The sequence below is a fragment of the Terrapene carolina genome, unplaced genomic scaffold, assembly GCF_002925995.2.
Source record: "Terrapene carolina triunguis isolate 2854851 unplaced genomic scaffold, T_m_triunguis-2.0 Scaffold231, whole genome shotgun sequence".
NCBI lineage: Eukaryota > Metazoa > Chordata > Testudines > Emydidae > Terrapene > Terrapene triunguis.
Window position 1 is genome coordinate 18,710,096 of NW_020664582.1, and position 26,811 is coordinate 18,736,906.

Here is a 26,811-nt window from a genome sequence, read left to right on the forward strand (position 1 = left end):
GGAGATGGGCAGCAGGTGTAATCGCTGCTCTTCCGGTGAAGCCTGCTTTGTTCTGAAGGTAAAAGTACCAAAGAGACAATATATTACAACAGCGAAAGAACCTCCCCACATGCTAATAACCTTACCAGAGATCCACCCACCCCTAACATGGAGCCATCCATTCAAATCCCCTCCCAAGGGTCGCTTGTGGGGGTTACAAGTTCATCGCAGCTTCAGCTCAGAACTAACTCACTCATCACATGTTTAGTCCACCCTTTAGACAGGTCAGGGGTCTCTGGGCTGGATTTTCCAGGCGCAGGTAATTAGTAGATAATGGGTTTTCCACCCCGGGGGTAGCTTGAAAAGGGAGGATTGTAAGTGGGAAATTGACTTCAGAGGCATTGTTCCCAAAAGCCCTTTGAAGTTCCTAATCCAGCCAGAGATTGCATTAGCCAGTCTCCTAGAACAGGTACATCCAGCCAGCACCACAATAACAGCCACTATTGCATTGTTAATACAATGGTCCCCTCAGATGCTGCGCTCGATTGAATTAAGTTCCTTCGGACATGCAGGATATTGTCAGTCTGTCCCTGGAGGCATGGCGAGGCTCCTTCCGTTGCCTCTGAAACCCCCAGCCCCGACTAACGAGAGCAGGCCCAATTCCTTGCTCCAGGGCTGCCAGATCTAACCCCCCAAGCAGGGATCTCCTGTACCATCGCAGCAAATCCATCGTCCCCGCCCCCACCACGTGTCCCAAAGTGCACAGAGCCCAGGGCACTGTGATGGGCTTCCCCAGGGTGCAACCTGGATCTGGGGTACCGCCGAGCAATAGCCCCGTTCTGTCACACACAGTCACTCCTTTCCTTCTGACCCATCGCCTCGTGACTCCGAAGGGGTCAGTCCAGTCCTGGAGACAGGTGCCCTTTTCCTGCAGAACAGGACCAAGGACCTGCCTGTGACTGTCTCAGCTCCCCTCCCAGAGTGACCTCTTCCACCGGCCAGCTGGGAGCTAGGGATTCACTCGGTCCTTCCCTTCCTGAGGGCGTCCTGAGAGCTGGCACAGCTCCCCCAGGCAGCCGTCCCCTAGCGGTGAAAGGGTCCCCAGTCCCCGAGCTGCAGCAAGACCCGCGTGTCTCCACTCTCTGCTGAGCACACTGAGGTGAAGCGGTGTGGGCACATGCTGTTCCGTATTGCTGCCCGGCCCTGAGCTCTGCAGCTCCCCCGGGCTATTGGGTGGGTCTCGGGAGAGCAGCTGGGGGCGCAGGAGAGGTCTCTGCTTGTTTAGATTAAGGCTGCATTCAATTGCAGGCCTACTGAAGGAGCATTAAGACCTGGCCTACATGCTGCAAATTCCAATGGGCATTCTGGCATATATAATTTAAATCCGGTAATGAGATGTGCTGAAGGTTTAAAATATTAATCAGCAGCGAGATGGCTGTGACCCAGGGAAAATGGAGTGAGGTGGTTGAAATTCAAGATCAGATGTAGCTGTGTGACCTCTCCAGAGTGAATTCTCTTCTCTCACTCTGCCTGTGATAGGATTTCTCTGCCTGGGCTGCCTCCTGCCTGCCCAGGCGCTGGGTTTCGGGAGGTCGCTGCGCATGTACGGAAGCCCTGGGCTAGATCCGCCTGGTGAGCTGGTCGAAATGCAGCTGCTCTTCATTCCCTCGGTTCCCCCCAGACTCTTGGGCTGGGCCCGCAGCGGAGAATGGAGTCCTTGGCCTAGCCCGTCCGAGTCAGTGCGCTTGCACCAGCCTCCTGCACCCAGCTAAGGATGGTGGCACGTCTACCCCGCCACCGCTCCAGCGCGCTCCTCACCCCTCCCCAGCTGCAGTGGCCTCTGGCGAGCTCTCCCCGGCTCCGGGAGCGCTGCACTGTGGGGCTGGCTGCCCAGGCCCCGGGAGTGTGAGCCAAGCCTGGCACGCGGTGAGGGCATGAGGGGGTTACGGGTGCTGTAGGGCGCAAACAGGAAACGTCTCTCCTCTCTCATGTAGACGAGGCCTTCCCTGCCACTGGCTGAACGTCCGGCTTTGTCTAGGAGCCAGGGGCACCTGCTGTAAGCCGAGCGTCCCTGCAGCAGGCAGTGTGCCCTGGTGGTGAGAGCAAAGGGCCGGGAGCCTGTGTTCATGCTCCGCCGCTGACTGGCTGCGTGACCTTGAGCAAGTCTCCCCTCCTCTGTGGTGGATTCCCCATGGGCCAGGGTGAGGAGCAATCGCTGTCTGTCACAGGCTCGCCTGTCTCCGGTGTTCCCGGTGCAAGGGGGGTGTGGCGGGAGGGGGGCAGAGCTGCGCTGTGTACTCCGCATATTCAGTTGTTCCTTCGAGAGGAGATCTTCTTCCCACGTGCACTTGGGGGCGTTTCTGTCCTGTCCCTGCTCATCCTTTGCTTTCAGTTGAATCTGAAACAGACTTGAGTTGATCCCGGAGGGCAGGGGAGGGCAGGGGATTTTAGCCAGCAAGGGAGGAGGCTTCCAGCGGCCAACGCCAGGCAGGGGGATCCCAACACGGGTCTGGTCCCCGGTGCACTGAGCTGAGCCTGTGGGGCTGCTGGGTCCCAAGAGAAACACCCCCCTTCCCTCTCTGCCACTGTAGGGCCCCTGGCCCACGTGCCATCTGGCATGTAGCAGTGCAGGTGGCACAGGGAGCCCCCCCCCCATGCCCCAGCAGTGCCGCAGGGTGAGAGTTCGTCAGGTGCAGGGATCTAATCTCCTTTTTAAACTCCTTGCACGCGTCTGCCTGAACTCATGTAATAGATAATCCCCACTTGCAAATGAAATATCGAAGATTCTGGCAGCTGCTGCTTGTAAGGCAGCGCTGCCCGTCCATGCAAGCTGCAGACAGCACAGGTGTCAGCACAGGTGCCAGATGGAGCCAGCTCGGGGCAGCGTGTGGCAGCAGAGGACACGGGGATGCTGGGGGAGGGAAGAGATGACTTTAACGTCTACATCTATTGCTAGAATATGGGTCTTTAATGGCTCCAGAATCAAACTGGCGGAGTGGCCCTTTAACGTAGGTCCTATACAAACACAAAGTAGGGCTCCTGGATTGCGCAGAGTGCTGTGTTTGCAATCTGTGGGCAAGTGACTCAGACCCAGGTTTGAGGCTGGAACAGGAAGCGCGTTTGGATATGTGGTCTCGTCTCCTTTCCCGAGCACAGAATGCCCCGCGCCATGGCACACCAGGCTGGTGCCCACCGAGCGCAGCTTCCCCAGCTCTCCATGGAGGTGCCAGGCCCTGGCATGTGGGTGTGTCTTTTCCTTCCCCTGCTGGTTCCTGCGGGTGGCTGAGCAGGGCTCCGGAGCTGCCTCCAAGGGCTGGGTGACCCCCTGGTGCCGGGAAAGGGCACTGGGCCTGTTGAGACCTGGGCTGATGGAAGGGCCTACAGGGAGAGGCAGGGAACGTGCCCCAGAGCCCCACACCCCTGGTGCCGGGCTGGTCATGGCAGGCTCGCGCTCCATGCCAGCTACCTGGGAGCCTCTCGCTCTGCCAGCTCCAGGGTCTCTGCTTTAAGGGGTCGCTTCTTAATTGCCTGAAGCCAAATCCCGGTTAGTGCTGAGGGCCAAGTCTTACCGTACTGGTTACAGGCCCCTGGCGGCGGGGGCAGGGGCTGGCGGGTGTCCTGCGCCGTGGAGCAGGGGGTTGGATGTGCTGGCAGTGCTCTGCAGGGGGAGGCTGGGTTCTGTCTCACAGGCCATGCGAGTAACTTCCCGCATGCGGCTGAGGAGTTGTGGCTGCAGGGGATGATGACATGGCTGAGCAGCCGAACATGGAAAGGGAACAAGCAGATCTCGCACGCTTAACGCAAGTGGATTTCAATTATTGTGAGTGTCACAGAGAGATGGGGGCGAGGGGGGGGAGGGAGCCTGGTAAAGGATAAAACTCCTTTGCTCTCGTCCTTGCTGGCTGGCGAGGGCACGCCTGCAGTTGCGACATGCGCTGGATCCTATCCCAGCCACCGGGGACGGCGGCTCGACGTGCCCTGCAGGCAGCCAGGCGCCCAGCTCGAGGCTGGCTAACTGCCAGCTCCGCCGACGTGCTGGCAATGGAGGGCACCGCGCCCCTTGCAGAATCGCAGCTGCTGGCCGTGCGCCACCGCCAGCCCAGGCAGGGCCAGGTCCCTCTCCCTGTGTGGCAGGTAGGGGGGGTGAGCTGCCCTGGAAGCTGGGGGTACAGGTGGGGCTCCGGGCTGGCTGCCTCTGAAGGCTCCCTCTGCGCTGCCCCCTCCGCAGCGTTTGGCCCTGCGGATTATCTCTGGGCTGCCTTGGGCCGTTCCCATGGCGACCTGCTCCCTCCATGCACCTTCTCCCCTCACAGGGCAGGGCGGTGGCTGCTGTGTCGGAGGGAGGCTAGGCACAGCTGACAACTGACTGTGCTCTCCTGCTGCGTGGCAGAGGGCGAGTGGCAGCTGAGCACCCTCAGCAGAGGGGGAATGGTGCCCGGCCAGGCCTGCTCCCACTCTGCCAGCCCCTGGTACCTTTGGTTTCTCTCCATCCACCCACCTGGGCTCTTTCTACAGCCCGCTGGCTGCTTTGCCCCGGCTGGAGACAGCTTTCTCCTGCAGGTGAGCCCCATGGGCCCCTGCACATGTCCCCTCCCCTCTGCATCATGGGGCCCGTGCCCAGCTCCCTGTGAGTGCGGCGAGCCCTCGGACAGGAGGTGCTGGGGTGTGCCCAGCGTGACCCAGCACTGGCGGCGGGCATGGCTTGGTACAGGATGGGAGGCAGATCTCTGGCTCCAAGGAAATCTTGACCCTAGGGAACCACCCCAGCTGACGGCTGGGCTGGGACTGGCCAGGGAGGACCCTTGCATGGGGTGGCTCCGTGAGCTCCCAGACACCTGGAAGCACCAGAGCTGGGGTCTCGGGTCTCCTTGGCAGATGAGGGTTGGCGAAGTGTGTGTGTGGGGGGCAGAGCAGAGTCGCCCTGGAGCCCCAGCCGTGCTCAGCGCTGCCCGTCTCTCCGCATCAGGCCACGCTGCAGGGCGCCGCCCTTCCCCTCTCCTGCTTTGCCGTCGTGTTTGCAAACAGTGGGGCCCCGGGGAGAGCAGTCGCCGCGCTCGCAATCCACTGCAGCGCAGCCAATTAGCAGCAGCAGCAGCACAAGTGGCTCTTCACAAACACACCTCGGGAAACATGATACGGATCCCATGCTGCCAGCAGCCGTCCTGGCACCCGTCGGGCCTTCCCGTGCCCTGTCCGCACCCCGGGCACAGGGCCACACGGGCGGCAGGGGCTGCGTGCGGTTACAGAGCACCCAGCCCACAATTGGGGGTAAGGAACTTCCTGCTCACCCCAGCTGGGGAAACTGAGGCACAAGATGGTCATGCTGTGAGCTTGTGGCGGAGCTGGGAATAGGGCCCAGGAGCCCTCAACCAACCCCCCCCCCCATTCTAGCCCAGCACAGCTGAGACTAGAAACCACGTCCCTTGTTCTACCCACTGCTGAGCAGTCCCCCACCACACTTTTCCAACAGCCCCTTCCCATGCAGCGAGGCTCTCCGTGCTCGTGGCACGGCGTGGGCTGCCCCCAGGGCTCACCCTGGCCAGCAAACATCCCCAGCTCCCCGGCCGCACTGTTAGTGTGCTCGCTGGCACCTTTCCAGCGTCCCCGCATTGGCACAGCTCTAGCATCGGCAGCCTGGCTGCCGGCCCCCCACCTTGGGCGCTGCAGCAAAGGCCACTGAGCTCTGAGCAGAGCCCGCATGGGGGGAGAACTCAACCAGCTGCTGCCCCTGGGCACAGAGCCCACCCAGCAACCTACCATCTCGTGTGCCCCCCCTCAGCCCCCGCTAGATGGCTTCTAACGTCACGCACTGGGGCCAGGGGCCTGCACCCCACACTGCAGCTCGCCCCGCGTGCCCGGCCTGCGCCTCTCCCTGCTGCTGCTCATGCCCAGTCTCAGCCGCCATCAGCTCTGACCTGAAATGAGACGTGATCGCAGCGAGCGAGCAGGGAAGAAAGTGGCTTTTGTTCCCTGCAGCCGGGCTTTGGGTGCTGAACGCTGCAGGATTTCAGCCAAGGCGCAGCCTCAGCAAGCCCCCCGCCCCACTCGCTGCTGTGTGCTCGGGAGATCAGAGGCACTGGGGAAGCGGATCGGAGCTGGGGCAGCTCGGTGCTGCCGCCTGGCCCAGCTCCCCCCATGGGGAGGTCGTGCTGGGTTCCAGGGAGGTTGGAGCGGGAGCGTGGCTGCAAATACAAAACTCGGGTCTAAGTATTCGGCATCTGAGCTCCCATCTGTTCTCCTGGCACTGGGAGCTGGCCAGATGCTGGGCAAAGGTGTCTCAGAACAGGCCTGGGCATAAGCCCAGCCCAGCCCCTTCCTGGCTGTTCGACCTTCTCTCTGGCCGCTGTTGTGGGTACGTGGTGCGTGCGGGAAATGATACGCTAGCCAGCCAATCGGGGAACAGAAATATTGCCATGTGACTCTGGCAGCCAATTGCCCACCTCGCTCGGCGAATGACCCGGCATGAACAGCTGTTTGGGAGTGACCCCTCCCTCACGGTATTTTCATGACGCGCCAGCCAAGTGAGCGTGAGTGAGCTGGTCCGTCCAGGGCCCTGCCAGACTATACGTGCCGAGGGACCCACGGGTGCTGGGTAGCTGGACTCGCTTCACCACCACGTGCCACTGAGGCTTGGCAGCTACCAGAGAGTCCAGGGAGCGGTGGTTTGGTGCTAGACGGGCAGCGTAGAGCCAGTCTAGGCGTCCTCCCCCGCCCAGGGCGCAGCTCCTGGGGCACGTGAGTGAGGGATCGCCACCAATGGACTCTGCTTGGCCCCCCTGTGGTTCATGGGCCCCTGGGCAGCTGCCCTGTGTCTCGTATGGGATAGACGCTCTGAGCCACCCCTGGCGCGCGTGGTGAGGAATGGCAGAGACCTGCACTGCGCCGGCAGGCCACCTGGTCCCCCTGCCTGGCTAACGCAGGGTCCTTCCTCATGCCGGCGCCTCCACCGCTTTGGCGCGACTCTGCCCATCAGGTTCCATCCCCTCTAGTGCCTTTGCAGTGTGGGACGCAGCGTCTGCCAGGCGCCCAGCCCCAGCAGCTCGCTCTGCTCCGCTTTCCTGCCTGCCGGCCCCAGCTGGTGTACGGGGCAGTTTGCAGTGCCCACGGGGATCCCCATGGAGCAGAGCTGGGGGCTGCTTTTCCAGCGGGGGCTGGAAGGTGTCGGGCTGGAAAGTTGCGCAGAAGCCCCGTGGCAGGGGCTATCAGCTGGCGTCTCCAGCGTGGGTGCGAAGCGGGTCACTATTTCGCCATGCCGCTCGCGCCTTGTTTTAATGTCTCTTGTAGCTGCTTATTTTCCCCTTCCCCAAACCCAGTCGGGCTCCGGCTTCGGCTCCAGCACGTCCCGAGTACACATTGCAGGAGGTCACGGCCGCGCTGCCTGCAATGAGAAGAGAGAGGGGTTGTTTCAAGTGACGCTGGCTCGGGGAGAAAATGCCACTGTAAGCCTGGCTGGCTCCTTTTGTGTGTGCCTGGCGATGACTCCCGGGGCTGAAATAGCAGCCGACGCGCCATTTATCATCCCCGCTGCTCAGGGAAATTGCTGTACAAATGCATTAGCTCCGGCGGGAGAGCGGGGAATCGGGATTAGACGGACACAGGGTGGGGCCGCCGGGGGAGCTGGGAATGGGGGGGGGGGGTGCTTTGGGGGTCTAGACCTGAGGTTCTGGCATGCAGCAGGATCTGCCAGGCAGGCTGGGCGTGGGCGGCCTAGGACAGCCGTGGGGGAGGGGACGTGGAGAAAGGCAGGTAGGCTAATGCTGCCTTGCTAGGAGCTGGCCCTGCCCCTCCGTACTGCCAGCCCCTCGGCTTAGCTGCCTCCGGGGGGAACGGGGGGGGGGGTAGGACAAGTCCAGCAGGCCTCTCCCATTCTCCAGGTGCCCTCGGGTAGCAAATCGCCTGCCCTGTGGTCCCCCCGGCGCGGAGCCCCATAGCGCGGTCAGGCTGGGACAGCAGCCAGGCAATGGCACAGCTGGGCTGGGAGAAGGTGGCAGGGTGAAGCCGTGCTCCCCCATCCCCCCTCCACTGCCCCGCTAGGGGAATGTTCCCTGGGGCTCGGTCCTGCCAAGCAGGTTGTAGCTGGGGTGGGGGAAGGAATTCCCAACCTAACCTGGCCAAGTGCCAGCGTCCTCTGCCCAGCCAGGCCACGCTGGTGCACCAGTTGCTAGCAAACGGCTCTGAGCTGAGCCAGCCCACGGGGCCGTGGAGTTTGGGGCATTCCCAGAAAGTGCCAGGACCCACGGGGTCACCGGGCTGGCTGGAGGCCGGCATGGGGGCCTCCCGCTGGCTGCAGGTGTACTGGGGCCGGGCTGGAGCGCTGTGTCCCCCCCTGGCTCCGATGCTCCCCTCTCACAGTGCCCCCGAGCCTCGGCCGGTGCACCGCCTGGCCACCCATCTGCTGGGACTCACTCGGCTCCTCCCGTTTTTTATTTGTGGAGTGACCCAGAAAGTCCCGTCCCCTCCCCTCCCCCGCTGGGAGCCGGCAGCCCCTCCCCAGCTAGCGTCTGGGAGGGGATCCGCAGGCGCTCCGGCTGCGCCCCGTCCTGGTGTGGCCCCGGCGCGGGCGCGGCCGGCTGTAGCACAGCTCTGACAGGATTGCTCCATTACCACTACATGGCTGTAATTTCCAAACATTGCAGTTGATATGTCAGCCGTCATTTGTCATCGCTGTATTTCTCCTTGATGCTCGAGGGAGCCTATTGAGACGACATGTGACACGTGTCAGTGGGTAAATGACTGTTCAATTCAAGGAGAATCGCAAGACACACAAGGTCAAACGCTTCCTTGCGTACGCCGGCAGGAATATTAAACCGGCGCGGCCTCCCGGAGCTCCGGCGCTGGAGGCGATGCCGGGCCAGCCCCCGGGTACCACCACAGGGCTCGGCGGGAGCCGGGGGCGGCGCGTGGATCGCTCCCTCCATGCGTGCGGGATCGCGGTGCCAGGCTCCCCGGGGGGACCAGTGCAGTGCTGCAGAGAGGAGCTCTGGCGAGGGGCTGAGACCGGGGGAGTGGGCGGCTCCAGGCATCTGACCCAAGGGGCAGCCTCAGCAGAGGGCAGACCCAGGAGAGCTGCCTCGCACCCAGTGTCTGTGTCTGGGTCCATGGGCACTGCTCCCTAGGGCACAGGCGGGGGGGGAGGGAGGCAGGGAATGTGGGGGCAGAATCCGCTGCGCAAGACGGGATCTAGGCCCAAACAGGACCAAGCAGGGCTGGGGAGCCAGCTCCCTCCAGCCCCAGGAGCCCCCAGAGCCCAAGGCGCTGCCTGGCTTTGTGTGAGCCGGCCCTGCGGGGAGGGGGCAGCCCCCAGCATGGCCCGGCGAGGCAGGGAGGGGGCTGGCCCGGGCGGGGACAGCCCAGAGGGGTGGGGGTGACTGCCTGGCACCAGCCCTCACACCAGGCACCGCGGGCTTTCTGCTTGAGTAAGACCAGCAAGAATTAAAGCTTCATCGTTCCTGTCCTGTCACGTCTCTCGTTAGCGCCCGTCGCTGGAGGGCTCCTGTCCGTTCTCGTTAGCGCCCGGCCCAGCTTTGCGCGCCGAACGCTCCTCCATCGCCCGGCTGGGCTGGGCCGCCTGTGCCTGCCCGGCTGTTGGGCCCTTTGATGCCAGTCCCGCTGCCCTACAGCAACCAGCGGCGGGCGCAATTTTGCATAAATTTTAATTAGGGATTTGTTTGAGTCTTTTTCTTTATGGTGTGTCTCTAAAGCACGCCATGGACCTTGCAGCGAGCGGCACCGGCCTGGGGCGTTGGGAGCAGCCAGGGTTGGTGGGCAGCGACGTCACCTCCATAATGGGACGGAGTCCAACACGGCACAACCTGGGGGGCACTTTGGACAGCAGGGTTCGTTGGTGCCAGGCCTGTGTCCAGCCGGCTGGCCCAGGAGGGCTCCGGGCTGCCCCGTTCTGTGTGGCTGGAGCTGGAGACTGGGGGAGGGAACTTGTGGGCAGTGAAAGGTCAGCAGGTGGGCGGAGGCATGGAGGGGAGCAGCGTAGCCATGTTTTATTTATAGTGACCTTTTCCAGGGCCTGGCCCCGCCTGGATTCATCAGCCCGTCAGGCTGCTGGACTCGCAGCTTGCCTGATGGAAACCAGGTGTGACAGAGCAGCCACGAGGGAGGCTCTGTGGGCCTGTGATCCCGGCTGCCCAGGCCCCCTCACTCCACGCCGGGGGCCCTCCTCCCGTCTCTTTCGCTACCATCCGCAGAGATGTCAGCCAGCCACCAGTGCTGGCTCCGGGGATCGACCCGGCAACCCCAGAGCAGGAAGCAGGAGGCGCCGTGGTGCGTGTAGGGAGGGGCTCAGATCTGTGTTTGCCCAGCCAGCCCCTTGCCCAGTAGCCGGATTGGTTTCCACCTTGCCCTCCCCACGCACTCTGCACCTTGCTGCTCCTGGAGCGCATAAAGCAGGGTCCCCGTGCTCTGGCCTGGGGCTTCACCCTGCCCTGCCCTCTCTGCCTCTCCTTGCGCAGGGCCAGCACCAGCTGGGTGTAGCTGATGTGAACTGGCTCCCTGGATCCCCAACCCCACCACCCCAAGGGAGGGGAGTGGGGCCGTCTCACCAGGGCCAGGGCGGAGAGAACATAGGTGGCCCCTGAAGGGCAGGATGTGGTGGAAGGTGTCATTTGGAGCAGGCGGTGGGGGGACACGGAGAGTGACTCTCCCGCTCACAGGAGCGGCCTGAAGCACAGAAACTAGCACAGGGGCCCAGGCTGCAGCCAAACCACATCCCCGCATGCTGCCGGGCCTGGGGGTGCAGTGGCCAGGCCAGCGCTCTGCAAAGAGGCAGCCCCTTCTGCTGCATGTCGGCTCCCCATGCATTGAGCGCTTAGAGCTTTCCGTGCTGACCAGCTGCAGTGGGTGTGAGCTGAGGGGGCACCTGCCCAATGGAAGCTGCCCGCGGCACCAGCTCCTCTCCTGGCGCAGCAGCAATGTCCGGCTTGCGGCCAGTCCATGCAGGATTTATTTGCATACTGTGGCCCATAATGCATTGCTAGCTTCGCAACACGGTTTACTCCAGCAGGTGTGGCAGGGCCCTGATGGGCCAGACCCATGGTGCTGCCTGGAGGGGTTACCTTGCTCCAGACGCTAGGGGTGCCCCAGAGCGTGCAGCAGGGACAGAGGCTTCCCAGCTGGGGCGGCCAGCGCCCTGCCCCGGCTCTCAGCTCCACGCCGGTTCTGGCTGCACAATGTGAGTTGCCCTGCAGCTCCGTGCTGATGGAGAACAAGAGCTGACCGATTCGTTCTCGCATTCCCATCATGTCTCCCCGCTGTCAGCCTTCCCGGCCCCAGGGGCCGCGGTGCATGCAGGAAGGACCTTGGTGGCTGGCTGGCAGCGGGAGTGGAGGGGTGGGGGGAGACTCTCCATCCCCCGCTTCACCCTGTTCCCGAGAACTTCTCAAGCCTCAGAAATTCCCACCCTTCCCAAAGTCAGGCTGCAGGTTGTGGGGAGGAGCTGTGGGCGGGGCAGTATCTCACCAGGCCCCACAAAGCAAACAACCCAGGCACCGACTGCTCCCCTCCAAGCAAGCCCTCCGTGCCTCCATGGGCCGCCTGCCTGCGTCCCCGGCCTCCTTGCTCCGAGCTTTGCAGGCAATGCCGTGAAAGGTCATTGCAGACATCGGAGGCGGGGATAGACCAAGGAGCGGCCTCCCCCATGATCACAGGGTTCCGTGCGGGAAGGGACGGCTGTGTGGGGGTTGGGGTGGGGCTGCCCCAGGAAGGTGCCCGGCATGGGTCCTCCACGGGCTCTGCAGGGGGCTGGTGCATCTTGCAGGTGCTTGCTGGTCCTGGGGGCTGTTGCCATGGGCCTGAGGCTGATTGACAGGAGCGGGGGGCTCTGATCTGCAGAGCGGTGGCTGGCGTGGTCCTGGCTGTGCTGCAGAGAGCTGCTTTGTCAGCCGACCAGCCATCCCGCTCTCTGCGCCTGCCCTCTGCCCAGGGCTGCTTGCTCGCTCTAATTGCCTCATTTTCATGGCAGCCGGCGCCCGGCTCCTGCACAGACAGGGGCTGTTCGCGGGGAGGTTAGTGAGTGAGGACTGGGCAAGGCTCCTGCCAGCCAGGGCTTTAGACAATTACAAAGAAAACCAAAGGTCCCCTCTGCTGGCTGGGGTCGCGGGTGGCGCAGAGAGCTCAGCCAGCACTGAGTGATAGCGCGTCCCTCCTCCCCTGCCGCCTGGCTGGCCTTCCAGAGCATGTGGGAGAGGCCCCAGGATTGCTGCAATGCAGCCACCTCTGGGGCACAGCACAGCTGCTCTTGGACGGCAGCATAGGGCAGGGAGCAATGTGCAGGGGGAGCTTGTGCCACAGAGATGCTGACGGTCAAACCATCCCTGGGGCTCAGTCGAGCCTCCTCCCCCCTCTTCCCCCCCGCAAAGCCTGCCTGTTCCAGCAGGCCCCAGCAGTGCAGAGCAGCAGTCGCTGGGTCCCCGGCCGGCATGCACGCTGCCCGGGGTGGCACGCAGCCCCGTCTCACTCGCTTTGCCAGGCACTGGGTTATTGCTTCGTGCACTGCGCGATATCGATTGAGCACGTTCCCAGCTGCTGTTTGTTTATTTTTTACACTAGACACTATTGATTTCTGCTGGGAACCCCCCGCTTGCCCACCCACCCCCCCTTCACCTGCCGCACACAGCACAGAGAGGCTTATTCTCCAGCAGCCCCAATGTGCGTTCGTTGTTAATAGACTGGCGCTCAGGAAGTTTAGGCCCCCAGACCAGCTGCTCCGGCTGGCAGCATGTGGTGTGTGCCAAGCACCGGACAGGCTGCTGGGAGCCAGCCTGCAGTGCCCTCCGCACAGCTCCCCTGCGGGCTCAGCTCCAGGGTGCCCCTTGCAATCCAGGGCCAGCCCAGGAGAGCCCAGCCAGGCCCTGCCAGCCCAGGCCGTGGGGAGGGGGAGCTGTCAGGATCTCTGTGCCAATCTGCACTGGAATAGTCTGCACTCGCGCACCGGTGGGCTCTGCTGCTGGGCTGAGGCCTCATTAGTGCCTGTTCCATGACAGCACAAGCAAGGGTGGGCGGGGCCAGCTAGTGGTTAGCGAAATGGACGCGGAGTCAGGACTCCTGGGTTCTCTCTCTGGCCTAAGGCAGGTCCCGTCGCTGCGCTGTGCTCAGGGTGTGGGTGGCAACGGTGGGGCCTGTGGGATCAGCGGTGGGGGGCACCGGCCGTGCAGCTGGCACTAGGAGGAAGGGGAAGACAACGGGCTCTGGGCAGTGTCTGTATAAACGCCCATTGCCAGCAGCGGGGACATGCCTGGGTGGGGAGAGGCTTTGTAGGCCTGAGGGAAATTTCCTCTCTTAGCGACAGTTGCACTGCCCCCTGCAACACCTCGGCCTGGCACTCGGCTGGCACCGCCTTGCACAGGACATCAATTGCCCTGGATGGCAGCTGGAGAAAACGTCATCTTTATCCCTTTGATCTGAAACCCACCTGGCTGCTTGGGGGCGTTAGCCCAGTGACGGGTGCCAGGCCCCCCCATAGGGCCAGCGTCCATTGGGCCGGGGGGTGTGTGTCTTGGCTCGTGGCTGGCGTACCACGTGGCACCCACCTTGCCGCTGCTGCCTGGGGTCCTGGGTGGTGCAGCCATTGTCCCATGGGGAATGTGGCCCCATCGCTCAGTACCTGCTGTCTCCCCATGCCCCTCGGGGCCTGTGTGCTCAGGGCTCCTGCTCCAAGCCCCTCCTGGGTCTGGGGGGCTGGCCCGGGGCCCCGAGAACTCCCCACCGGATTCAGCAGGACTCCAGAAGGCAGTTCGTTCCCACCCTCTCTGTGCAGCTGCTGCCCCAGGCTCCAGCCAGCGACCGCCCCGTCTCAGCTCCAGCGAGCTCAGGGGGAGCGGGAGAGTTCTTCTCTGCCAGGCTCTGTGGCGAGCAGCATGGCGTCCGCGCTGCGGGGTGCTGGCGCTGCACGCCCTGGTGCCTGCAGGGGCAAAGCAGGAGGCAGCTGCCACCCCCCCTGGCACTGCTGGCTGTGCCCAGCCTGGGGAGTGAACAGGGCGGCCGGTGGCCGTGCCGCAGCCTGGGGAGCATTTGGGGGGCATCCAAACTGAGCGCTGCATTGCAGGCTGAGCAGCTGCTGGTTGCACAGGAAGCAAATATTCCTCCTCTTCCCGAGCCAGGCGCAGGCAGCCGTCCTGGGGCTGCCCTCACCCCGGGGCTCTGAGCCCCTCCCACTCTCCGCTGGGGAGCACCGCTTCGGGAGCCTCCGCGGCCTTGAGACCCTCCCTTGTGCTGCGAAGGTGCTGTGCCCCCACCTCCCCAGCCCGGTTACCAGGCGTGGCCCCGGCCCCCGGCGGCTTATTCCTGCGCTAGTAATAGGAGCACGGAGGGAGTGTTGCCGATGTGCCCGGCAAAGCTTCAGTAGCGGACCCTGGCACAGAGCTGGGCCCATGGTTCTCGGGAACCTGGCTCCTGACCCCCTCGCTCCTGCAGAGCCCTCCTGGCAGCGCCTGCCCCTCGGCCCCAGAGCGCCCTGCTTGGCACGGGGGGGCGGCGCACCCAGCACCCATGGCAGGTGTGCTGGGAGCAGGGCCGGCTCCAGGCACCAGCGAAGGAAGCAGGTGCCCGGGGCGGCCAATAGAAAGGGGCGGCACATCTGGGTCTGCGGCGGCAATTCGGCGGCGGGTCCTTCACTCCCTCTCCTCCTCTTCGGCGGCACTTCGGCGGCAGCTCAATCGGGTTTTTCTTTGTTCTCTTTTTGATTTTTTCGCCACTTGGGGCGGCAAAAAAGCTGAAGCCGGCCCTGGCTGGGAGCCCCCCCAGAGCCCAGGGCACTGTGGGCACCACAGCCTGGCAGAGCCGATCTCTCTCTCTCTCCTGGCTTTGCCGAGCAGACGAGCCTCCTTCAGCAGAAGCCAGTGCTGACTTATGTGCGATTAGCCGCAGCGCAGGGCTGATCTGCCAGTGTTTGTTACCAGCTCAGTGCCTAATCCCGCAGTCTAAAGGGCCTTCCGCTAACAAGCAGCCACGCTGCCGGATCCCTGCCTCCAGCAGCTCCACATCTGAGCCGTTTTCCTGAGGCAACCCACCCCCCCCCCCTCCCCCCGCTGCTGGCGTGGTCTCCCCTTCCAGTCTCTTGGTCCCCAGCCAGGGGTGGAGAGCCGAATGGAGGGAGTATGTATCGGGGGTAGCCATGTTAGTCTGTAGCCACAAAAACAATGAGGAGTCCGGTGGCACCTTAAAGACTAATAGGTTTATTTGGGCATAAGCTTTCGTGGGTAAAAAAACCTCACTTCTTCAGATGCATCTGGGGGGAGTGTGGAGCTCAGAGCCTGGCTCAGGTTCTATCCCCCGTTCTGGGCAGGGAGTGGGGGCTGGTGAGTTGGAGCGGGGGGAGGAGCAGGACTCCTGGGTTCTATCCCCCATTCTGGGCGGGGAGTGGGGGCTGGTGAGTTGGAGCGGGGGGAGGAGCAGGACTCCTGGGTTCCATACCACCTACTCGCTGTGTGATGTCAGGCACATGAATCCATCTCTGTGCCTGTTTCGTCACCGGGGGATCCCACAGCTTTGCGCGTGAGGTTTATTCTGTGCTGATGCCCAGCGCTGTCCCTGGAGCCGCTGGCAGGGGCCGGTAGCCCAGGCAGTCCCGACTCTGTACCTAGGGCTCAGTCAGCCCCGCCCCGGCTCAGCACTCTCCACCCGCCTGGCGGACCCGGGCACCAGGCGTCTCATGCGGCTCATGGCTGTTCTCAGTGGCAGGTGGGAAGATGAGTGCAGAGGGCTCCGGGGGGTAAACACGCCACTGGGCAAAGAGGGTGCCTTTAGCCAAGCCCCCCAGCTGGTGGCTCTGGCCACCTCATGTGCGGTGACCCAGCGCCGGCTTCCCCCTTCCAGTGGGGCGCTAGCATGTGCCCAGCTGTGGCATAAGGGGTGTGGGACGGGGCTGGGACCCAGCCTGTGCCAGGCATGAGGGTGGGGGCAGGCCAGGCGGTGCCCAGGGGCCTTCTGCATTGACAGCACCCGCAGGGTACCTGGTGCAGCCCGTTGCATCCCCACTCTCCGGTCCTGCCTTGCCTGCAGCCCACCGTATTGCTCAGGGCATGGTGGGAAACGTTTGGTACTCGCTCCAGGACTGCCCAGCAGCGCCTCTGGCCAACGCCCGCCGTGGGGAGCGGGGGCACTACCGAGCGATGGCTCTTCCTGCAGAGCCTTGTTCGGTATTCACCAAAATATCCGGCTGCCTCCGTCCCACCCCCGCAGGGGCTCCCCCAGCCCAGCATTACATAATCGGCCGCCTGGCTGGCCCTGCGTCTCTGCCGGCAGCCTCTGGTACAGAGGAGCCGGCGCTGATGAGGTTGCGGGGGTCGCGGAGTGAATCTCTCCTGATGGGGTATTATTAGCATTTCAATTTATTTACACGTTTTGCTGGAGCACAAAACACCCATTGAGAAGTTACATCTCATTATCGGAGCCATCCAGCGAGCAGCAGGAGCAGAGTTATCACAGCCGTTTAGAGCGCTGAGGAGAAAATAACCCACTCGGGGAGAGCTGAGCCGAGCAGCCGGCTGGTTCTGGGGCTGGGGGCAGCATCCGGCAGGAGCAGGGGACAGGGCGGGGCGAGTGCCAGCACCGGAGCCTTCTCCCTCCCTAGGGCTGGCACCGCCTGACAGCACCAGTGCACCCTGCTGCCCGCTCTGCCAGTGTGTCCCCTGCCCAGGGGAGATGGGGCCATGCACTTGGCACCCCTCTGTTGGCACTGGTCTCCGCACAACCGCTCCCTGGCTGGGCTCCGAGACCCCACAGGACACGGCCTTGTTTTCTGCCCATCTCCCCCGGGTTTGGTCAGGCTCCGTGCAGGGCTGTGGCCACACGGCTCTCGGTGACCCTGGGGTCACTGCTGGATGCCCGGCCCGGGACAGGCAAATTCCCAGAAGCTTTTGCAGGTGGCTGAGTCCTGTGGAGCCACCCGAGGCCTGGTGACAAAGGGGAATCTGCATTGACTGGCTGTGTCCATGAGCACGCCAGGCCAGGGGGCTGGGGGAATCGCTTCCCCAGAGATCCCACCCCCTGGAGTGGGGAGACATTGCAGGCAGCAGTTAATGAGCCGGTGTAGGGCTTGGGCTGGAGTGCTAATCCCCTATTAAAACCTAAAAGGGATTCTGGCGCCCTTCAGTATAAACTCATTAACTTTTATGGTATAATAAATGGATCCTATTAAAAAATAATTCCAGTCGTGCTGGGTGCAAGTTAACCTCTTAGAACTTCTGCAACATGGCATATTTCTCCCTGCTCAGCCGGGGAGGCGGGGAACAGGGCCTCTCCTGGCCACTACCGTGCAGCGAGGCTCCTCCGGCGCTTTGGGGACGCCCCTGTAAGGCCGCCCGCCGGCCCCAGGGGCGCATCCCGGCCCCTGGTGTTGGAGGCTGCAGATCAGGGGCTCCCTCCAACTGCCACCCAACCCTGCTCTACATGCACGTGGTGCTGGGGGCCAGCACGCCAGCTGTTGGCCTCCGGACACCTGGGTTCATAGGGGGCCTTGCCATGGTAAGGAGAATGCCTGGCACCATGAAGTGGGTTAATTATAAAGTAGGAAGGGACGTAAATCTGGCTGTACCAGGGCAGGAAACAGCCATTCACCGGCTGCTCCTTATGTCTCCTCTGACAGAACTGGCAGTGTCAGGGCCAGGGCTAGGCGGGTCTGGCAAGTCCTGTGACCCCAGAAGTGCCTGGAGTAACAAGTGAAAATGGGGGTGGGGGGGACCTCGACTTGTCGTGGCCTGGAGAGACGTTCTCCACAGCCAGCATCTCCTCCACGCCCTGGGTGCTGTGGGTCGAGGGGCGTTAGCTGGGGTGAGGGTGAGTGGGACTAACATAGCATGAGGTGCTGAAGGACTGCATTGAGTGGGGGAGCCTGGGGCTGTGATAGTGGGGATGGGGCTGCGGGTCGGGAGTAAGGGGCACTGGCAAAGCTTGGGGGGGGAGCCTTTTGCTGGCAGCCCCCACCCACTCTCTGAGCACCCCATTCAGCAGGACTCAGGGACTGGAGCAATAACTTTTCCCCCACTCTTTGAAGCTAAAGCCTCTTAATAGTCCCTTCAAAGTGGCAGACACATGGCGATTAATCCTTGAAGGGCCCTGCCCTTGGTAGCGTTCAGTATAATTACCTGCTAATTGGCAGTATCATGTCATCAGTGCTGGCGCGCGGTGTAAGCGCTCCGCCAGGACGTGCCCTGTGCGCTAACGCAGCCTGTCTCGGAGCACGCACCGCCTGGCCACCTCGTGCCGCTGCCTCCTGCAGACACGAGCCGTGCTCTGCGGGCTGGGCCCTTGGGACATGGCTGGCCCTTGCTGGGCACGTCCTTGGCTCTCTCTGTCCCACCCTCCCCGGGAGCTGAACTCTGCTGCAGCACGTTAGCGGGAGTCTCCTGCTCCCCTTTGGCAGGTGGCACAATGGCCCCCGCCACGCCCACCCTGACGTGCATCTGCCACGTCCCCAGTGCTGCCAGGCCTGAGGGAGCTGCGCTGGGCAGCGAGGGGGGCTGCCTGCTCACTCTGGCCGGGGGGCGAAGGGGGCGGGAGCTCCCCGCGACATGGCCGTCCTGCCTTCTCTGAGCCAGGAGCTCCCAGCGCCAGCCTTAGCTCCATTAGCAGAGCTCTTCTCCTCCTGCAGTTGGAGTTCAATGTTCCCGACAGGTGTTACCACCCTCACCGGCAGTCAGTCACTGCCCTGCACTGGGGACCTGAGAGCCACACGCGCCCCGCTCTGTCCCCACTCCCGCCCTGAGCAGGGCAGCTCACTCCCCGCCGGCTCCGAACAACCCAACCCAGGTGTGACCAAGGGGCAGGGGAGAGTTAGCTGAAGACAAGGCCTGAGGCCTGGCGAGGGCCCATCTCACCCCGAGCACCCGGCTCTGCATGAGGCCCAGGCAGACAGTGTAATGTGGCTGTGACCCCCCCTTAGCACATGAGGAATGCCCTTCCCGTTGGGAAAATCAAGGGTTCTCCACTCCCCAAAGCAATCTCCCTGCTTGTCTGGAAAGAGTAAACAATTCAGCCACCGTTTACGTAGGCCCTACAATAAGTCTAGTGTTGCGTAGTCTCCGGGCGGCACTGGTGTCACCAGTGACCGCATGGCTGAGCTGTGATGTTTTCTGTAACAGGGGAGGGGGCATTCTGGGAGCTCTGTCCCCCCACCCTCCCACCCCTGCTGGGTAAGGCAGGGCAGGGCATGGCATGTGTGGGAGCCATCCCCAGGAGATGGGGTCACACGCCAGCTCTTGGGGCACAAGCGGTGGTGGGGAGGAGAGGCAGGGAGAACGAATTCGCCAGGGAGCCATGTTCAATGGCTCATTAGGACTGATGAAAGCCTTTTCTCATTTAGTCTAAATACTTTAAATGGCTTCACACACAGGTTATTTGCATAGCTTAGGAGATAATGTGCAGGGAGGGCCGCTAATGAGGCTGCGGCGCTGGCAGGAGGGGAGCGCGCCTGCCACGGAGCCGTGCGGGTTGCCCTGCCCACCCTACCCCGTGTGGCTGGCCCGGGAGGCCCGGAGCGGCACTCTGCCAGCTTCTGCCACGTCTGCTGCTTGCCTAATGTCCCAGCTCCTGGAGTCAGGTGACTGGGGGGAAATCTCGGCTGGCATTTCGGAAAAGAGTGCATTCCCAGACCTCGTGCTGGGGGAGAGCTGCTGGGAACAGGCCCTGAGGCACCGACCCAGGAGCAAAGAACCAGATGTGGTTAGAGTTAAAATCTCCTGACATCAGGGCCCAGTTCAGGATCTGTGCAGGTGGGGGCTGGTGAGGCCAGGTGGGGGGCGGAGGGCGGATCAGCCCATCAAGAGCCCCAGCTGCCGGAATAGGCTATTGGAAGACACGGGCATAGTTTGGGGAGGGCAGGGGGCATTGCCCCCACAAACTGTTGCGTCCCATCCATTAGCAAGTGTTGCATTGCTGGGCATGACTCTCCGGAGCAGCCACGTGCAGGATAAGGGCCCCATAATGCCGTCCGGAAGCGCCATCTCCCCAGAGCCTCGGCAGCGCCCATCAGCCGCATGGCCGGGCTGCTGAACCGGCTGCTGATTGCAGTCAGTGACATTCCAGCCCCGGCTCTGTTTACCCAGAAACACACGTCCCCCGATAAAGTCATCAGCTTTATTGAAAGCGATTGGCGCCTCCTCTTAGATACCGTTCCGCCTCGCGGCTCCCGCTCCTCTCCCGGCTGCCCGCCCCTCCTCGCAGGAAATGGGGAGGGGGCCTTCACAGCGCCCCTGTCTTGCCTGGGTGGGGAGGGGGCTGGCTGGCAGCTGGGTTTGTCTCAGTCATGGGGGGTCAGCTCCGATCCCATCCCTGGCTTGGGACGGTAAGGCCTGGAGCCTGTCTGGGTAGGAGGAGCGGGGTGGGCGCAGTTCTGGGGCAGTTACTCAGCGGTCCCCTCCATTCTCCAGGCCCTGGCTCAGGACCCCAGCCCCATGGAGGGCCCCCAGCCTGGCTGCCCGATGGAGCTGCTTGCTGTGTCTCTCAGTGCCAGGGCCAAGTGCGATAGTTTGGGTCTGCAGGATACCGGTGCCAGGGCTAAGGGCTGTGCCCCCTTGGCACCATTGCAATGTGTGGGGCACTGGCTTTGGGCTGGCCCAGCTCAGCACAGCTCCTCGCAGCTTCCCTTCAGAGACCAGGCTGGGCAGGGCACACGGCCAGCTGCTGAGACTGGCCTGGGGAGCGCTCGGGAGCCTTACTCGGGGCCTGCTGCCCAGGAAAGGGGCGTGCTGTCTCTCAGAGAAGCTGGGGCCTTTGGTGTTCCCAGCAGGGCTTCAGTTCCCCTCCCCTGGGGTCCTGGGCACAGTGTGGAGGCCAGTGGCTCAGTTTGGTCAGCGGCCCAGGGCATGTGGTGTAAAAGCCGTGACTGCCAGCAGGAGCAGGGCAGTGCAGGGCCTTTTGGGGGCAGCTTTGCAGACCCCCCCACGCCTCTGAGGGTGCTGTGCTGGGAGGGACCTGTCCCCCTGCGCACATGGTGTCTGTCCCCGGCACAAGCTTGGCAGAGGCTTGTGGCTGTCAGCAGCTGTGGCGGGAATTGGCAGCTGGTCTGAGCACCACCCATCCCGGGGGTCTCCTGCTGGCTGGACGGGGGTGTTCTGAGCACCTGGGTGCCCCCGGAGCACCAGCCGCCACACCGTGACTTGCCACGATTGGTCCCCTTGGGGGTGGGGGGTGCGATGCCAAGGTTCATAGAGCCAGGCCTCTGGCAGCCCAGCTCCCCGCCTCTCCCTGGCCCCTTCCCCCTTGGCCACCCGTGTTCTCAGCCGCCTCTCTCCTCCTTCCAGACTTTGCCTCAGAGGAGCCGAACGTGGTGGGCCGGAAGGCAGCGGGGAGCTCTGAGGCTGAGGGGGACCAGACGGTGCCCCCCACTCCGGACGAGCTGGAGGGCGAGGTCCGCTTTGTCACCACAGCCCCCACGCTGACGCTGCTCAACCATCACCCCCTACTGGAGGAGTTCCTGCACGAGGCCCTGGCAAAGAAGGACTATCTGAGGCAGGTGCCCTTCCTCACGTGGGGCCTGGGGGGGCCAGGCCCGGTCCTGCCTGACGTGCCAGGGCGGATCACCCAGACCCCCAGAGCCAACCTGCCAAACCAAGATGACCTCCCGGTGTTTTCTGACCTGACCACATCCCTCACGGTGCCAGCCACGGCCCCCGTGACCATGACCAGCACCACGGCCCTGGTGGGAGAGAAGACCGAGGCCAGAGACACGGAGAGGACCCCAGAAATGGTCAAACCAGCATTCACCGCCGAGCTGCTGACCACGGCTGCAGGCCGCGTGGTGCCATGGGCAGAGCCCTGGCCAGCCGGCCCAGAGAGCAACTCCGCCTCTGTCCCCACGGAGCCTCCCATCACCCCCGCGCCTGCCATCTCCCAAGCCGCCCTGCCCACCCCGGGTCAAGCCACCGCCGCCATGGTGACCAGCAACACCCCAACCGCCATCACCCCCACAGCCCGATTTGTCTCACCGCGGGCACCCAGCCCGGCGCTGCCAAGGGCCAAGGAGCCTGGGACGGAGGCTGCCACCACAGCCACGGTTTCTGGGGACGACGAGGAAACCACTACAACCACCATCATCACCACGACCACCATCACCACGGTGCAGGTGCCAGGTGAGGGCACTCCCACCCCAGCAGGGGCCAGGGGCACCAGGCCAGGCTGCCTGCTAAAGAGGGGGTGGGGGTGGGGGCAGGGTCTTCGGAGAGAGCTGGACCCGCTTTTGGGGTGGCAGTGGGCCGTCGCGCAGGGCAGTCACGACACGTTGGTGACACAAGGGAAGGCGAGGAGGAGTTGGGCACAGCTCTGACTGGCTGCATCGCTCCACGCCCAGTGCGTGGCAGGCATGCAGCCAGCGTGTCACCACATGGCGGGGAGATGGTCCCGGGCTGCAGGAGACACAGCTGCCTCGGCTGGGAGCCGGCTCCCACTGGGACTGGGCTGGTGAGCACCCGTTGGGGCTGATGGGACAGCTGCTGTCCAGGTATGGAACGGCTGTAAGGACCGTCCCGCCATGCCGACATCAGCTGCTTTGACCTCTCCGCTAGCAGCACTCAGCCCCCAGGTTCCCAGGGTGCGCGGCCCAGCAGGAGGGGGCGGCAGTTGCTGTGGCGTGCGGCCCCTCCTGTGGTGGGGGGGCTGTGGCCGTGGCCCCACCGGGAAGGGTGCGGTGGGAGCTGTACTGGAGATGAGACCTGTGCCCAGTCTACGCTAGCGCTCCCGCCTTTGCACTCCTGCTGGAGCTGCGCCCAGTGTAGACGCGCCCTAGAGGGAGGCCGGTTTAGCCCATGGCCTCTGGCCCAGTGCCACAGTTGCGTGTGAAATGGGGCATGATGGGGGCTTGGCCTGGGCAAACTCGTATCTAAGGCGATGGGGCTGGTGGGAGGGAGGGCACAGGCTGCTTCTGGCCCTTGGTGGGTACCGGGGATGAGGCTAACCAGGGGTTCCACTTCCCTGGCTGGGGGCGAGACCATGAGCCACCCTGTCATCAGCACCAGGTGTCCCGGAGCCTGGGCGAGCGAGAGGAGGGTGATGATGTTGGACTCTGTTTGGGGAGGAGGGGTGGAATGGGCCGGCGGGGCAGGGAGCAGGCGTGAGGCCTGTCTGATCCCATGGTTTCCTCTTGCCCCCAGCTCCGTGCAACTGGAACCTCACAGGCCCCGAGGGCTCCCTGGAGTCTCCGGAGCCGGTCAGTTTGCCCTACGACAGCCTGGACTGCACCTACACCATCTCCGGGTACCCCGGCTACGGCGTGGAGATCAAGGTTGGTACCGGGGGCTCCTGAATGCCGCATTGCCAGCCGGGGGGGACCCTGCAGCCCCCAAGGCCCTGAGTGGGAAACACCCCCGCGCTCGAGGCCGCGCAGCGCGAGGGACGGGAAGGGTTTCTGGGCAGTGTGGGTCTCTCACGGCGCGAACGGAATCTTAGCGAAGTGCCTCAAACCGCCAAAACACCTGGCTCTCCCCCGGCCTTTAGCCCCTAAGCCTCACGCTGGGAACGCCCCGGCGGAGCTGCTGAGCACCCTGCATCTCTCCTCCCCCACAACAGATGGCGCTGGTGGTACCAGAGGGCACTCAATATGCAAATCCCTCTGCGCAAAGCATGCTGGGCCTGCCCCTCACTACCTGGCAGGGGGCATCTCCAGCTGTGGGACAGGGAGTTGGGCTGCGGTGCCAGGTTGGAGGGGCAGGGCAGGGCCTGCCATGGCTGCAGGAGTGAGTAGCATGGGCACCATTGCAGGAACCAGGGTCACCCACGGCTGTGTGGGTGGGGAAGATTTTCACTCTGGGGGTTGGGGAAGTTGTTCCCTTTGGAACTCGTGCCTGGGCACTGGTGCAGCTGAGCCCTGTGGTGCCAGGCAGGCGGGCGGGCGAGGGAGGGTGGGGTGCTGGGCAGTCCCTGGGCAGGTGTTTCGTGTTTCATAGCTGGGCGGTTGCACGGCCACGGTGCTGTGGATTGGAGACAGCAGCAAAGGCCAGCCCTGCTCTGATGGGGTCTGTGGCGGGCCCATGACCCAGCACTCCAGGACTTTCCGTCTTGGCTCTGCAGAACCGCCCGAGAGGGAAACGCTGGCTGGCGAGCTGGAAGGGACCCCCAGGGGGAATAGCAGGGGACCCGGGGCGCAATTCAGGAGCCCGTCCAGCAGGAGGTGGCTGCAGGGGGGCTGGAATTGCCGCTGCGGAGCAAACCCAGCCCAGCCCTCAACCGAGGGGCACGCGAATGCAGCGTTGCTCTCGTGAAAGGGTAACAGAATGTCAAATCAATGCACGTGGTATTTGGCGACATTTGAACAATGCGCTCCAGCCCCCAGCCAGCCCCCCTCCTGGGGCCTAATTAGACCTCGACAACAGCAGAGCTTTCAGACTCCATATTAATAAATAAATAACCCCGCCGCCTCTACCTGCCGCACAGGCCCCGTCCGTCGAGCCAGGGTGGGTGACGTGCCGGCTGCCCACGCTGAGAGGGCAGGGCGGCGGCACCGGGAGGAGAACCAGGCAGGCTCTGCTTGCCCGGGGCTGGGCATTGTGGGCCTGTGTCATGCTCCAGCTCTAAGCCAGGCTCTGGTTTCACATCCCCCAGACCCAGGCTGGGTCGGCCCACAAGCACCCGGCATCCTGAGGGGCTGGGGGGGAGATCAGCCCGCGGGCCGGCCCTGGCACAGTGGGAGGGGGTGGCCCGTTATGGCAGGGTGAGCCCAGCGCTGCACTGGGGCTGGCTATGGGGCGGGGAAGCTGATCGCCATGGAGCCAGGCGAGGAGTTTCCCTCCTCCCCGTCGTTCTCCATCCCGCGGCGGTTGAACAGCACGGCGAGGAGTTCGGCACGGTGCCGGCCCACACGCGGCATCCCACCCCCCGCCGCCCAACAGGTACTTCGCGGTAATTAGCGGCGTGGGGCGAGAAAGTGCGTACCGGCACTGCTCTCCATTACCGTGTAGCATTGCTTAATTAACGTCGTTAATATCCAATCACCTCCTAATGAGACAAGCCAACAGCTTGGGGTTTCTCAGGATAAGTGATGATGCCGTTGCAGCAGAAGGCTGCCGGGAGCCAGGCCTCGGGGCCTGGAACCTCCCCGCTGGCCCCAGGGAAGTGGGGATGGACGCTGGGGACTAGGGGCTGGTCCTTGCAGTGTGTGTGCCGGGCTGCACGACTGTCCCCCAGCCACAGGGCCTCAGGGATTTCCGTGGCCACTGAATGGGCTAAAACGCCACCCCTACTCCCCCGCCGGGGCCCCACCCCCGGGCCACCAGCGGGAGAGTCCCAAACGGGGCGGGGGTTGTTATATTTTATAACGATCCATTAAAATATAAACTGTTGCCAGGCAACCTCAAGGTTAAACCTTCCCAGGATTCCCAGCAAGCTGGGAGCCCGTGAGTGTGTGGGTGCTCGCTCACCTCCAGCAGCGAGCGAGCGGCTCAGAGCCGGGCCGGGTGGGACTCAGGACACCTGGGTCCAATTCCTAGTGCTGGGAGACCTTGGCTGAGTCTCTCTGAGCCGTGGTGCCCCCCTGTAAAGCTGGGGTGATCCTGACCCCCAGAGCAGGGGGCGTGAGGCTGTGGGGTATGCGGGGGCATGTGGGGACTGCTCTGCTCTCGTAGCTGGCTGGAACAGCTGCAGATGTCAAGGCCCAGGGATGCTGAAACCAGTGAAGGGAGAGTGGGGCAGTTACTTACCTTCGCCTGGACAAGGCTGGAGGCGTTAGTGCTCCGCCTGTGTCTGCCCCAGAGCTCACCTGTGTGTGGGGAGGATTGGCTGCTGCCAAGGGCCCCGTCCAGGACTCCACCCACCCCAGCTGGAGTTTTTGAATTTGCGGCACAATCACAGGAGAGAACTCCATTTCCTCACCCGTGCCAGGCAATCTGTCTGCATTTCCACGCTGCGTGGCTGAGTGGCAGCCGTGACCGCGCCCGCCGTGAGAATCCATGGCTGGCCTAAGTGAATGCGATGCAGCTTGACTGAGAGCGCTGGGCAGGGCCCGGTCTGTTCTGCCTGGGAGGGCAGCCGCGTTCTTACTCCAGGAGCCCCTTAGCCCTTGGAAGTGAGATGGGGAGGTGCACGGGGACTCGACGGGATCGCGCTGGCCCAGAGGCAGCTACGAAACCCGGGCTGCGGCTCTCTGTGCCCTGTGTGTGCCCTGCCCCCAAAGGTGAGCAGCCAGCTGTTACTCAACGAGGCAGCCGCTTGCGGGGAAGGCATCACATGCACTAAACCAGCGTGAGCTTGTGCCCTGGCCAGCACCCAGCTCCCATTGTGTAAACCAGCTTCCAGCTGCCTCCCATCCAGGCCGCCTCTGCACCAAACGGTGCCCAGCGTGATCCAACCGGTGTGAAAACAGTTCAGTTAGAGCAGGGCACAGCCTGTTGTGGGACACCCCCCCCCGCTCCACACCCATGTGGGTGGGCTGCAGGCTCTAGCACGGTAGCAGCCCCTGGGGCCGGGGGCGAGCTGCTGCGCTTTGACTGCCGTGCTGTGAGTCACGTGGCACTTGCACGGCACCGCTGGGGCTGGCAGGCAAGAGCCCTGCAGCAACCTGCAGACACGCAGCCAAACCCAGCCTGGCCTGCGGCTGCAGCATCCTGCCACGGAACCCTCTGCTGCGTTCCTCTCATCACTGCTGCTGAGTGTGTGTGTGCACATGTGGAGGGGCGTGCGTGTGTGTGCACACGCATGGGGGAGTGTGTATGCGTGTGCATGGGGGTTTATAGTGTGCGTGTGCCCATGCCGGGGGGGAGGGGTCTGTGAGTGTGTGTGCATGTGGGGGAGGGGTGTATGAGTGTGTGCATGTGCCCATGCTGGGGGAGGGGTCTCTGAGTGTGTGCACACAGGGGAGGGGTGTATGAGTGTGTGCGCGTGCCCGTGCCGGGGGGGGTG

At 63.6% G+C, this 26,811-nt stretch overlaps 1 protein-coding gene across 1 annotated transcript in view; it reads left to right on the forward strand.

Moving 5' to 3' along the window:
• The first annotated feature begins 3,909 nt into the window (after window positions 1-3,909).
• Window positions 3,910-26,811, forward strand: part of SEZ6 (seizure related 6 homolog) — a 41,915-nt gene continuing 19,013 nt past the window's right edge. The window contains exons 1-4 of the mRNA XM_029912538.1: window positions 3,910-4,113; window positions 8,727-8,841; window positions 21,228-22,055; window positions 23,073-23,203. Coding sequence (XP_029768398.1) covers window positions 3,910-4,113; window positions 8,727-8,841; window positions 21,228-22,055; window positions 23,073-23,203 — 1,278 coding nt within the window. The remainder of the gene's footprint in view (window positions 4,114-8,726; window positions 8,842-21,227; window positions 22,056-23,072; window positions 23,204-26,811) is intronic.